The sequence below is a fragment of the Kogia breviceps genome, chromosome 13 (genome assembly GCF_026419965.1).
Source record: "Kogia breviceps isolate mKogBre1 chromosome 13, mKogBre1 haplotype 1, whole genome shotgun sequence".
Classification (NCBI taxonomy): domain Eukaryota; kingdom Metazoa; phylum Chordata; class Mammalia; order Artiodactyla; family Physeteridae; genus Kogia; species Kogia breviceps.
Window position 1 is genome coordinate 41242844 of NC_081322.1, and position 13880 is coordinate 41256723.

The following is a 13880-nucleotide window of genomic DNA, read 5'->3' on the forward strand; positions in this document are numbered from 1 at the left end:
GCCCATTTATTCTTATGGGTCTCAATTCCAGTTACTAAGCCGCCTTCCAAATAGCAATTCACAGTGTTCCCAGTAGTGCCCAAGAGCAACACTTTCATCTAACATCATCATCTTAGTTTTTTAAAATTCATATCCTTTCACCTTGTACTTTTGTTTCCCAGAATTTATATCAGGCTAATAATCCCAAATATGGTGAAGGAAGTTTCATTAACAGCATTTTAAAATATAGTACAACAGTACATAGTCCAGCAATAGGAATGGTCAAATATAGTATATCCACTTGATGTATCTGACTGTTAATTGGAAAGGAAGTGCAAAATCCTTTGCCTACTTTTCCATATTTCACTGACTGTAATTATATTACTTTTTGTCTTAGGGTCTGTCAAATGGGCACTACCTCTCCTTCCTGCATGAAATTATGTGTTCTTTTAGTTGTAGGAAATATGACATCTAGACAAGCTATGTAAGAGGCACAGGCTGGTTGAGCACTCTCCCTGACCCTTGGATGGGCATTGCCTCAGCCTCTTCCTGAAGTGGTCGGGTGGCAGCCTTGAGCATGGGGGTAATGAGCCCCAGTGAGGGCTGGCCACTCACTCACTTACTGCTTCACTCAGGGAAGAAATTCAGGGTCCCTGGACACCCATTCAGAACATTCTTTCATCATATGCAGACACCAGTTGATAGATTATTTATAATAATATGCAAGCATAATTTCTAAATAAAAGATTTCAATAACAGGTTTTTAAATGATGCATGTTCTCCTTGCTCATTGGAGAAATGTCATTCTCCCTTCCTAGGGACACAGACCTCTTGACCTAACTTGCTAAAGAAAACACAACTTGCAACCATTACAGGTGGGGTGTGAATGCATGTAGGGGGTGGGGCCAGGGAGTCTTGGGTTCAATGGAAAAAATTTTCCTGTGTCTTCTGTAATACTTTTATATTCTAAAGTACATGCACATGCACGTGCCTGCACGAGTACCCAGAGGACTCTGGCCAACGAAATGCCCCAGGAATACTGACACCATTATGGTGGTTTCCAAGATGGACTTACAGTGTAGGAGGTGGTAAAGGAAGAGCAAGGCTCTGGAGATAGTCTGATCAGGGTCTGAATCTGGCTTCTACTACTTATGTGATCTTGGGTAGGAAGCTCTTCTTGTGTGTATTAATACAATGTGTAAGAATTTAATGAGATAGTGTATGTAAAGCCAGTAGCACACAGCAAACAGCCTGGAATGGTAGCCCTGTCTGTGGTTATTCTAAATAGAGTCCTACATGTAATGAACTGTAATTTGCATGCGAGTGTTAGGGACCTGGAATGTCCAGAGCTATAAGCTGCTCTGGAAATTTGATTCCCCACTCCCTACCCAATGCTCCTACCTGCTGCACTCTATTAAACAGATTTACTTGAAAGAAGACACTCTGTGGAGACAGGGATGAAAAGGGAGAATCACATGGCATTTGGTCCCTTGCTCAGCTCAGGGATTAAGTTTCTCTCTCCTCAGTAGAGAGGGGGCATTCATCCCACTTCTGCGCAGAACTCAGCAGCTCCAGAACAATGGTGGATGAGCTGTGAGATTTCTCACACCCTTGGGTTTGTACAGTTCTCAGAGTGAAGCCATATTATAGAAGAAGATCCCCAGAAGATGGCAATATCCAGTGGGTGTGGACTTGCTCTGGAGCCTATGAGATACTCCTGCCTCTCAAGGGATTCCTGGGGGAACTTTGCATGACTACTGCCCTTCATAAAGGTGAGGGAGCTGAAGCAATAAAGTTTGGGTTTAATTGCTAAAGGAAACTTCTTATACCCACAGAAGAAAACACAATGGCTGAGGCCTGTGGACATGTTAAGAACACTACGGGAAGATGGTAAATTAGCAGTACTAAGAACTGGGAAGAGAAGAGTGATTGGTACCTTACGTTGCTGGTAAAACTTGGCAGCTACTGACAGCTCCCAGTCTCCTGAAAAAATAATGATTCATCTATGGGTATATCAGTAACTCTTCAAAGACTTTTGGGATTTATCCTAACTTTGACAATAGGCTTCTAGCTTTTGTTTAAAACTTGTTTTATTATTAAATATACCATATAAAATATATATAAAAGAGGCTTCTAGTTTTTAATTAACATTGTTGAAATGGTAGGTATCAAAGACAACATGAATGAATCTGAAGGGCATTAGGCTAAGTGAAATAAGCCAGACAGAGAAAGACAAATACTGTATGGTATCATTTATATGTGGAATCTAAAAAAAAAAAAAAAAGGTCAGACTCATAGAAGCAGAGAGTGGAAGAGTGGTTGCTAGGGGTTGGGGGGAGGGGAGAAATAGGAGCTATTGATCAAAGGGTACAAACTTTCAGGTATAAGATGAATAAATTCTGAGGATCGAATGTACAGCACGGTAACTATAGTTAATAATATTGTCATGATACTTGAAATTTGCTAACAGTGATTCTTAAGCCATTCGTACTACACAGACACACACACAAAGTAACGATGTGAGGTGATAGATGCATTAATTAACTTGACTGTGGTAAATATTTCACAATGTATACTTGTATCAAAATCATCATGTGGTAAAGCTTAAATATGTATAATTTTATTTGTCAGTTACACCTCAATAAAGCTGGAAAAAAAGAGCTAAATCATTCATTTTAGAGTTTAAGAAACAAAGGCTCATGGAAACTGAGATTTACCCACGGTTAAATATGATAATGGTTGTACTTTTCATTTTTTTAAAGAGACAATCTTGCTATTTCACATGCTAGATTTCTTATAGTCCTGCTGAAAAACTGATAATCTTATTTTTAAAATCTCATTCAAATTCAATTCATTAATTTTCCTCTAGCATATACTTCTTAATAATGTCATATAAAAAGACTCTAGATTTCATCCTTCTCAAATATCCAGGTGATTTCTAACTACAGAATAATGTATAAAGCATGTTTCCTTGGATACTTGAGAAAAAGAAAAGCAGCAGCCATTTAGTTACCTCAAAATCCATTTATTTTGTTGGGAAAATGATAAAGTGTCTTTAGGTTCATGAAGTTTACCAACAACTCCCTATGTTAAAAGTGTAACCAATATTTCTATTTTATTTATATCCATGTTAATTTTGTTTCTTGAAGCTTTCTAACATTTACCGCATAAATGACTTTACATTTAACAGAGACTGACTGACTTTTCTGCTGAAAATATTAAAAAGGAAAATGAACAATACATTCATGAAGTAAACTAAGTTACCTAAATATTCTAAATGGAATTCTAAATGTAATAACTTTTGTTAAAACCTCAAAGTTCAGGCAAAGAGCAATAAACTTTACAATTATATGAAAACTTAGGCTTACAGAAGAGCACTCCTTCCTGGCTGGCAGAGCTCTGAATTCATTTGAAGTCTGGCAGCTGTGGTGTATCACTCAGGAGGGAAAAGTACATCAGGGAGGGCCAGATTTTCAATCTATTTGCTTTTTATCCCTTTCAGGTAACTCTGAAGATTCTGGGTGCAGTTACCCAAGCATTCTATCCATTGACTGGGTCTATATTTCTAAGAGAGAGAAAGGTCTGTAATTTATGATCGAAGTCAATAGCTCTAAACTGAGGTTCCTTGTATTGTCTGGTCATCTTGGCACCCAGGTATGTAATGAGTTCACATCTCTCCATAAACAGCTCCATCTTCTTCTTATATTTTTTTCTTGTGTACTCAGAACCTTTGGGATTAAAGGCTGTAGAAAATTTCACAGGACTGTGAATGTTTTTTGTTAGGTTAGTGAATCATTATATTAAAGAGAAGGAGAACTTTGTGTGTGATTGAGCTGCACAGCTATGGCCAAGAAGATATCCAAATCCCAGATAAGATTTGGGGATTATTCTATTTTAGATCATAGTTGTCTCTATTCACCTTCCTATATGGAATGGATTATTGAGTGCTGATTAGGCTACGAGTAGCCCCTGCTTCAAAAACTAGAAACTCAGTTTTGATATTTTTGCTAAAATATTTGCTACCAACACCACACACTCCCCATGCAAGTGACCAACTCAACTCAACAATCCTATTTATTACATTATACTACAATTAATATTAAATTAGTTCTGAGTAGCATATCATTTCTAGCAAAAAAAAAAAAAAAAAAAAAGACATACCTTTTAGATGAAATGCTATATAGAGTAGCGCAGATCTCCGTACACTTAAGAAGGGGAATTTGGGCTTTAAGCATCCTGCTGCATTCATGGCTTTAATTAGAGAAGTTGCGATACCCTGCAGGTAGGGAACAGATTATGTGTATATTGAGTTTGTTTTATTTTCTTGTGGCAAATAGATAAAGAGGTTATTCTTTGTCTCAAATAGCCTCCTGGGGTTGAGGATGGAGCTTACAAAGATAGTTAAATGAGCTCTTAGCCAGCAGGACAGAAACACAAAATACATTTGATTAGGAAAAATAAAAACTACAAATTGGCTTAGCGCCATCTAGGTGATGGATACGTGGGTTTCATTACACAGTGCTATTTTTATATGTTTGGCATTTTCCATAACAAAAAGTTAAAAAAAGAACGGAGGGGACACTGGGCTTTGAGTTGTCTCGGCCCATCTCTGCTTCCATTGCTCAGAACTGGCCAGCTTGCCTCTCACTCTCAGGACCCTGGGCCACCTGACCAGGAATTCCAGAGACCACAGTTATCACGGCAGTCGAGATTCTGGAGCCCCAAGCAGGAAAAGAAGAGAACACCCTTTTCTGGGTGAGTGTCATCTTGCCTTTTGATATTAAACTAAATTGAAGGCTAACCATCTAGGGGAGCTGAAAAAAAGCAAAGTGATTAGGAATTTGTAACAAAGGTATGAAATTGTGCCCTAGGCAACTGTTTTAAAGAATTTTTTTTAAAAAGCCTTTAAAATAGTGGTTGGGGCTTCCCTGGTGGCGCAGTGGTTGAGAATCCGCCTGCTGATGCAGGAGACACGGGTTCGTGCCCCAGTCCGGGAAGGTCCCACATGCCGCGGAGCAACTAAGCCCGTGAGCCATGGCCACTAGGCCTGCGCGTCCGGAGCCTGTGCTCCGCAACGGGAGAGGCCACAGCAGTGAGAGGCCCGCAAAAAAAAATAAATAAATAAAATAAAATAGTGGTTGGCTACGGATAAATTTGACTATATTCAGAAAGAGGTATATTTAGAGAAATAAGATGTGATTGAGTAGATAGCTTCATCCAGATTTTGAGCAAAATATGTGTTCGGTGGTTCAGTTGTGGTGACACCTCAACTCAACCCTTTTGAGCAGGGGAAAAAAACCTCTTAGAGACTGAATTTACACATTTCAAATTAAGAAAAAGTTTTACAGACACTGAAATTCAAAATAAGAAACAAACTACAAGTCAGATGTAAATAATTATCTTACTCTTTTTTCACTGTAGTGCAGGTACTTGGGAATTAGCTATGGAAACAGGGGCTTTTCTCACATTTTATTTTCATAACCACTCAAAACCAAAATAGGTTAAAAGTGGATTTGCAGCTTAAAATCAGGAAACTCTGCCTTGAACTTCATTGTGACCAAAATAAAAATTATTGTTAAAGAAGAGATTGCTGTAGTCTTCTAAAATCTATGCATAGAAACTCATGTAAGTGAACCTGTTCCAGATATCCAGGCAAAGGCAGACTAGTGAGACACATCGGTTCCTTTAACGGCGGAAGTTTGTAAGGAAGCTTCTGATCCCAGTATTTCAGTGGTGACCTAAGAACACAAAATCCGTTAGACGGATACCCACAGATGTGCTCATTGTGTGTACACAAGAAGGTGGACACACAAGAGACAGCTGAAAGATAACGTTCACTGCCTGTTTTTCTCCCGTGGAGAAAATGATACAAGTGGGAAGCCTGGGGCTCCTAGAAATTCATGAGGGCCAGCTTTGCCTGGGTCCCTAGCCCTACTCAACTCTCCTCAGTGTTCTTCTTATTTTTCACAGCAACTATATAAAGCTTCCTTTATTGCCCTCACACTTCTAACCCTCCTAATAACCTCCACATGGGGGCCAGGCTATCCAAGGAGAAGCATCAGAACGAAATTTCCTCAACTGCTCACCACAAGCAGAGCCACACACAGGCTCCTTTCTCCACACTGGAGCTTACTTCCCAGCTAAGATCAGTCTCCAACCGTTCTTTGCATCCCTGTTCCACCCTCTCTCCAGAAATCTTAAATAGCAATTTCTCTCTCTCTCCCACCTTCGGCATTTCCTTCTTTACTGGCTCCTTCCCAGGCACCTGCATTTTAACATGCTCGTACCTTTCCCATTGAAGAAAAAAGAAAATCCTTTTTTCACTCCTTCACTCCTTCAGTCCTATATCCTTTCCAGCAATGAATGTCTTTTCTCTCTTTTTACTGTTAAATTTCTTCAAACAGTGATCTTCACTAGAGGTCACAAACTACTGCACAAATTCTATCTGCAGATGTGATTTGATCCACATTGTAATTTTTAAAAATCGGAATCAGTCACAAAAGTTTAAAAATCAGATAAATGTAAGAAGAAATTTGGTTTCCAGCTTCTTGTGAAAAACAGAAATGTGTGGCAGTAGGTAAGTAACTACTGCCCCTTCAGCTATGTGTATGTATATATGCACGTGTGTGTGTGCACTCACATATGTATCTATCCCAGCATGATGCAGTTAACATAGATATTCAGTAAATGTTTGTGACTTAGTGAATGGTCTCACCTCAAAAATTTCTCAAGTTTTTCTCTACTCTCACAGATATATATACGATCACGATATTCTAAAGCATAGTGAATGCTACCAGGTACTAGGGCTTCGTATCTGAAAGACAAAGGAACAAACAAAAACAACTATGTATTATATAATTAATATGCAGTACTGTATAAATAAAAGTGTCAAAATATTTTATTTTTCTATCTTTGCCGCTCAAGGAAGAAATAGAACATTTTCCAGTTAAGCAATAGTGACCTTTTTTTTTTTTTTTTTTGCGGTACGCGGGCCTCTCACTGTTGTGGCCCCTCCCGTTGCGGGGCGCAGGCTCCGGACGCGCAGGCTCAGCGGCCATGGCTCACGGGCCCAGCCGCTCCGCGGCATGTGGGATCTTCCCGGACCGGGGCACGAACCCGTGTCCCCTGCATCGGCAGGCAGACTCTCAACCACTGCGCTCCCAGGGAAGCGCAATAGTGACCTTTTGATCAAAATGTTAAGACTGTTATATGGACCACTTATTCCAAGTAGAGCCGTCATCCTGTACTTGCACGAGAGCAAGGACTTGCCTTTGTTTGCCATCCTGATAGGTCACTGGACAGTAGCCCTGGAGCTCGGCACACTTAGGGAACCGGCTCTTCAGCTCCGACATTGTCAGCCTTTTGGGCATCATGTCGGCAGACGGGAGAGGATGAGGTGCTAATGGAGGCACGTATAATTCGGGGTTCTCCAAAAATCTCTATAAGAAAAGATTACAGCAACATGACCACTTGAGACAGGAATACTATGCCAATGAGAATCCACCGAGGCTCTCTTGCTACTGTCCCCATTTTCAGTAGCAATGTTCGTCCTTCAAACCATCTGAGAGCTGCTTTCTGCACTACTATAGCTCCTTCCCTGACTGCAAGTGCCTTATAGTAATACTTGCAAGTGATTTCATCTAAGGTCTCTCCTACTTTCACTCACTCACTCATCTACTTATACAGAAAACATTTGTTGAGCTCTTACTATGTCCCAGGCACTGGAGTGCACAGTCTTCCTGTCCTACAGTATAACTAACTAGGTGGGTGCCCTTTGGCAGGTGAGTTAGCTTCTCCAGCTTTAGTTATCACTCTGAAATGAAGGGAGCAGACCAGGTACATGACCTCTAATGTCATTTCCAGTTTTAAAATTCTGTGATTATCATTTGAATAAGCAGGAAGAAATAAATGTTTTTTTCTTAAAGTGATAAAAAATTCAAATTCTTCAGAGGAAAATAAAATGTTCAGAGGCACCTGATTAGTTCTCAACTACAACCTTTTTATATCACCAAATTGTGGTCATTATAATATCAGAACAAGTCTGTATTCTGTTGCATTAAATAGCAATATATGGTACACAGGAAATTAAAGCGATAGAAACAAGTTGAAAGCACAGGAGACATACGTCGGTCTTGCTTCATTTCTACTGACTCTGACTTCCCGTCTGCACCCTTTGAATGGAATCCCCACCCAGATGCTCAGCAAGCCCTTCACGGGCGGGCTCACCCTTGGGTCTCCCTATCTGTTAAGCTGACCCAGGTGGAGGGTCCATCACTGACCCTGAACTTCTGCTTTGTGCCAAAATATGTCTTGGGATGCAGTCTTTGGACTGGACTCTGAGGTGCCTCATTGAATCCAGGGTCACAGTTTCCAAAACTGGGGCTCCTGGTCCCCAATTCCTGGGTGTTCCCAGCTGTGCCCACCCCTTCCTGTTTGGTGAATTCTGAGACAGGTATTTTCTTTCCCTGGTAAATATGTGGAGTTAGGAACAAACTTACATTCAATTTCTCCTGAGAACTCATTTTATAATAGTGCCCTCTGAACTCTGCTGCAAATTCCAAGGAATCGGTTAAAGAGCAATCAACTAATTCATGTGATTCTGCCAGGCTGACAGGGCAGAACTGTCCAAATTCGCCCAGGCGAGAAATCAGTTCTTCAGGTGAGATACATAACTTGTCAATGCAGGCGGCTTTTCCTATTATTAACAGATTAACTATTATTTTTTTTCAGAGAAAACACAATCATTTTCAAAATGAAAATAATTTCAATTATGCTAGCACTATACAAATGAGTACACATTGTAAAATTCCACAGAGTAAAAAGTAAAAATTTCTCGTCACACCTCCATCCTCTCAATCCAACATCCCTTCTGAGAGGTAATCACTGTTGAGTATGTAACTTTTTCAGATTTTTTTTATACCTTTGCATATACACATGTATGTATTTTTTTGCATATAAGATGCTTGTGCCACTATACTGTAAACATTATTCTGCAACTTGCTTTTATCAGTTCGTTATGGCCTTTGACACCTTTCCATATCAGTTTATATGATTTACCTAATTCCTTTTAATTTATGCACAGTATTCCATTGTATAAATGTACATATAGTTTACTCAACCAATTATCTGTTAATAAATGTTTTGGTTGTTTTTAATTCTTAGCTATTATAAACTATATATATGTTATAAACATATATGTATATATACACAAACATATATGTACATGTATATATACATAGCCACTTATACACACACATCAATTTGCTACATATTTAAATTTTTTCTATGGGATAGATTTCAGGAAGTGAAAATAGTTTGTTGACATGATGTTACTGACACAAACCTCTCCCCGTGCCCTGACAGCACCCCAGAGAGGGGAAGAAATGTTTTCCCCAAAGTGACTAGGTTTATCCTAACAACTCTATTTAAAAAAAAAAGCCCCCAAGTTCATTCAATGGACACGTTTAAGAGTTTTCTCCCTGGTATTCCACTAGAATGGGGACTCCAAAACAACATGAGATGTTACAGAAAATAAAATTACTTTTTTATACATCTTAATTATAATGAGTAAATTTTGATCCCAATATATTCTGTTAATGGTCCTTTTCACCAGTGAAAAGTTTCACTTTTTAAAAATTATTAGGCCAAGGAAGGTCTTACACCAACACTAAAATTATGAAGCATAAATCATGGATTAGTTTGTTATGTGACAGTGTAAACATAAAAGTAATCCTTAGGATTGGAGTGATGTGTCTATAAGCCAAAGAATGCAGAGGATCGCTGGCAACACTGGAAGCTAAGAGAGAGAAATGAAACAGGTACTCCCCTTGAGCCTTCAGAGTGAGGACAGCCTGGCCAATGCCTTGATTTGGGGCTTCTGGCCTCCAGAACTGTGAGAGAATACATTTCTGTTGTTTAAGTCACCCAGTGTGTGGTAATTTGCTACAGAAGCCTTGGGAAACTAAAACAGGTACATGAGACTATGGTTTCTGTCCTGTTGGTATTCTTTCTTGCCTTATCTTGTTCACTTGGTATAGCAAGCTGCCATGTTGGAAAGGTCCATATGGCAAGGAACTGAAGGTGGCCCCCGGCCAAAGAGCTGGCAAGAAACTGAGGCCTTCAGTCCAACAACCTTGAAGGAACGAAATCTTGTCAACAACATATGAATGGGTATGATAGTGGATTCTTTCCCAGTAGGGCCCTCAGGTGAGATCTTAATCCTGGCCAACACCTTGACTGTAGCCTTGTGAGGGACCCTGAAGCAGAGGACCCAGTTAAGCTGTGCCTGGATTCCTGCCTCACAGAAACTGTGAGTGACTGTGTGTGTGTGTTGTTTTAAGCTAAGTTTCGGAATAATTTGTTATGAAACGATAGACAAACGAATCCACTATTCCATCCACTGTTCATCTGTTTATGACACAGATGAAAAGGCTAAGAAGCCCCAACCATCCTTTCCTAAAAAGAATATTACACTACTATAATACTACATTGGTGTAATATTATTCCAAAGTATTATAATGCACAGTACTATGGTATAATAATAGTGTTGTTAAAGTATATAGTATTATATAGTGCTATAATATTATACTATATGGCACTATATAGTTTTACCCTTGTATGTTGCTCTTTAGCTCAGATGTGCTGACCTCACCAATCCTGATAGGTTTAGTGACGGGGTAATTTAGACTCAAATCAATTTAAGTCCTAAAAGACACTCAAGTATCTCTTTTTCTGATTCTTGGGATAGTCTTGATGACATCTGGCAATGTCTATATATCCTTTTCTGGAATGCGGCAGAATGAGGAGGAATCTCTTTAGTTTTCTAGCCCTGACCTTGCTCCATCTCATTAGTGAGAATAAACTGGCCCCCTGACAGGGGAGGGTTATTCGAATAACATACAAAGCAAGTGGAGAATATTTTAAAAACCTCAAAACTAAATTCAAACAATCAGGTATAGATTATCAGGTAGATGCTGAAGCAGGAAAGCAAGAGGGCAGCTTCAATTAGATTAAACTTTTCAAGGCAGAGGCAAGTATATCTGGAATAATGTAGTGGATACTGTGGTGCCCCGTCCGGATCCCTCTCTTCAGGGCTGATGCACCCATCCCCCAGCTGCTGGAAATATCTGTGCTAATGGATCACAGCTGCACTGGGAATGGCCCCTCTGTTACAGGTCATACCCCCTCCAGGAGAGACCTTTGTTCGATGACAAGCCAATGGGAGGATATAAAGCCTGGCCTCTCCCCTCAATTTGGGAAATTCTGAAGGCCCATCCTAGCTCCAGTGCTTCCCTATAGCATCCAGGGAGGCTTCTGTTTCCACGGTACTGCAGATTAGTTTCTCTCTCTGCTCAGTTCTACTAGCCTCACTTCCCCACAGGTGTATCTCCTAATTAGAGTTGACATAAAATACAGGATGCCCACTTATGTTTGAATTTCAGATAAACAACGAACAGTTTTTAGTATAAATATGTCCCATACAACATTTGGGAAATAATTAGACTAAACAATTATTTGTCATTTATCTGAAATTTAAATTTAACTGGGCATCCTGTGTATTTATTTGCTTAATCTGGCAACTCAACTCCTAAGGGTACTTCCTGATAAAGCTTCTGCACACAACTTTTCATCATGAGTCTGTTTTCAGGCAACCCAATCTGAGGCAGGAAAGGTGAAGTAGGGTAACAGAAAGATGAATGAGGCACAAGTTTTGCTTTCAGAGCCTGCTGTGGAATGTTCTACTAGTGTGATGCTATCCAAAACTCATTGGGAGTAGGCTTCTAAAACTCAAATTCTCTCTTCCCTTGCACTCTTTTTTTCCCCCGCTGTGGCCTCTCCCGCTGCGGAGCACAGGCTCCGGACACGCAGGCTCAATGGCCATGGCTCACGGGCCCAGCCGCTCTGCGGCATGTGGGATCTTCCCAGACCGGGGCACGAACCCGTGTCCCCTGCATCGGCAGGCAGACTCCCAACCACTGCACCACCAGGGAAGCCCCCCTTACACTCTTATCTTCATCCCTTGTAATCCTCAGGTGAAAACAAATTCCCAGTCTGCAGACAAACAGGAACCAGAGATGCTGGTGATGCCCAAATAATGAAGCAAATCAAGATTCAACGACGCCATTATTATCAGACTCCTCACTGCATTTTTCCTTGTATAAGATTCTCTGTATCACGTTGCTCCCTCATACCTCCTATACCTTCTCCGTATTTTCCAAAGTTAAACAAAGTCATTAAACAGATGTCTGTGAAACCCCTCCAGACAAAGTTTTTGGCATCATCATTCTCTTTAGAGATATGAGAGATAGATAACTTTCCTTCTATTTTGTGTATTTTTCGAGAAAAATCAAGAAACTTCTAGGAATATATAATCAAACATTTTCTTTCATGGATTCCAAATATAGATTAAAAACATTCTATGTTCAAATTAAATTTTTAATAGAATCAACATTTACATACTACTACAATTTCATAGTAAATAGTAAAAATAACTAATTCTATATTCCTAAACAAAATTTTGCCCTCATATAACTACCATTCTTGAAACTAGCTTCTTACATGGCTTTCCAAACACCATAAACTCTTCTAGTGAGAGACCATGTATTGTTTTTAGGGGATAGGTTCACATGGACATTGAATAAATGATAGCTGCCCCCATACATCCTCTAGTTGGCTTGCGGCTATGTTAATTTATAATCCTCCCTGCCATTGAACTTAGAACTAGTTAGTGCCTAGAGACTTAGCTGGAGAGCTAAGCTGATAGCTTGAGTAGAGGCAGTCATTTATTAGAACAAATATACATGCCCACATAATTGGAAAATACTATGTATTTAAAATACTGATTAAGGTCATGGGGACAAATGCTCAAATTGAATGAATTATGGTAACATGAGTTAGGCATGCATAGACTTCAAATTCACATTTGATTGTATTTTTGGAGTTACACGTCTTCTTACCTGCTTTTATTCTTCCCAAGTATATCTGCATGTGTTTGTTCACCAGTTTGACCTTCTTAATGACTTCATTCCATACCCACCATTTGCTGTGAAAGCCATCAATCACATACCAGTTCTGATGTTGTTCTTGATAATACTGCCTAATCTCATCAATATTTTTGCGGTACTCTGAGTTCTTGACAGCTATAATCTGTGAGCTGTTATGCAATGGGTAAGGCAAACTAATAGAGAAACAGAAGGAATGGAAAAAGCTGTTAAAAACCTGCTTTTTCTGGTTGATTAAAGTTTATTCCTTTATCATTGTTTTCATCACATACATTACCTTGGTTCCTTTTTTTTTTCCAGGAGCAATCTTTTGAAAATCTCTTTGGAAGGCACATCCAACTCAAAGATGACCATGGGGATGACTAACCTAGCTTCCAAGAGACTCACTTGATATTTAGACACAGGGTATCCATCAATGACAACACTGATAAAGAGAAACGTGAAAATAAAAATTCCAGATGTCTTTTCTCTCAGACCTTCCTTTCTGTCTTCCAGAAACAGTCTATCTTTAGGATTAGCCCCGTACTGTTCCTATGTAACTTGATTAATCTTGTCACCTTGCCCTCTTTGTCTCTCTATTTTTTTTGGCTGCGTGGCTTGAGGGATCTCAGTTCTCTGACCGGGGATTGAACCCGGGCCCCAGCAGTGAAACCACTAGGCCATCAGGGAACTCCCTTTATCTCTATATTTTTAACCTCAGTCAGCCCAAGAGCCAGAAGGAGGGCTGCATACATACAGACACAGCTCTGATTCATACACTTAGCATCTAAGTTTTAGAGCTAGGTTTTAGCGGACTTAGAGAGCTAATACACATAATACCTTGAACATTGTATTACTTAATTGGTGCTACTATTCTAGCATGAAACAGTGGAAAGAGTATAGGCTTCGGAGGCACACAGA

The 13880-nt window shown here is 39.7% G+C and overlaps 1 protein-coding gene and 1 long non-coding RNA gene across 8 annotated transcripts in view; one reads left to right on the top strand and one right to left on the bottom strand.

Annotated features, from left to right (window-relative positions):
* The window catches only part of LOC136792451 (uncharacterized), a 33051-nt gene that overhangs the window by 6744 nt on the left and 12427 nt on the right, over positions 1-13880 (top strand). For 2 of the 7 annotated variants that reach the window (XR_010836251.1, XR_010836250.1), the window contains exon 3: positions 1605-1751. The exons of 3 other annotated variants lie outside the window; for them this stretch is intronic. This is a non-coding gene — a long non-coding RNA (uncharacterized lncRNA). Of the gene's footprint in view, positions 1-1604; positions 1752-4633; positions 4735-13880 lie in introns of all 7 variants that reach the window. 2 more of the 7 variants (XR_010836253.1, XR_010836254.1) reach the window with 1 other exon arrangement.
* The window catches only part of AK9 (adenylate kinase 9), a 116515-nt gene continuing 106131 nt past the window's right edge, over positions 3497-13880 (bottom strand). Inside the window, exons 31-38 of the mRNA XM_059083187.2 lie at positions 13258-13404; positions 12936-13156; positions 8478-8674; positions 7249-7418; positions 6695-6793; positions 5615-5717; positions 4141-4255; positions 3497-3722 (exon numbers count right to left, since the gene is read on the bottom strand). Coding sequence (XP_058939170.1) covers positions 3520-3722; positions 4141-4255; positions 5615-5717; positions 6695-6793; positions 7249-7418; positions 8478-8674; positions 12936-13156; positions 13258-13404 — 1255 coding nt within the window. The 3' untranslated portion in view covers positions 3497-3519. The remainder of the gene's footprint in view (positions 3723-4140; positions 4256-5614; positions 5718-6694; positions 6794-7248; positions 7419-8477; positions 8675-12935; positions 13157-13257; positions 13405-13880) is intronic.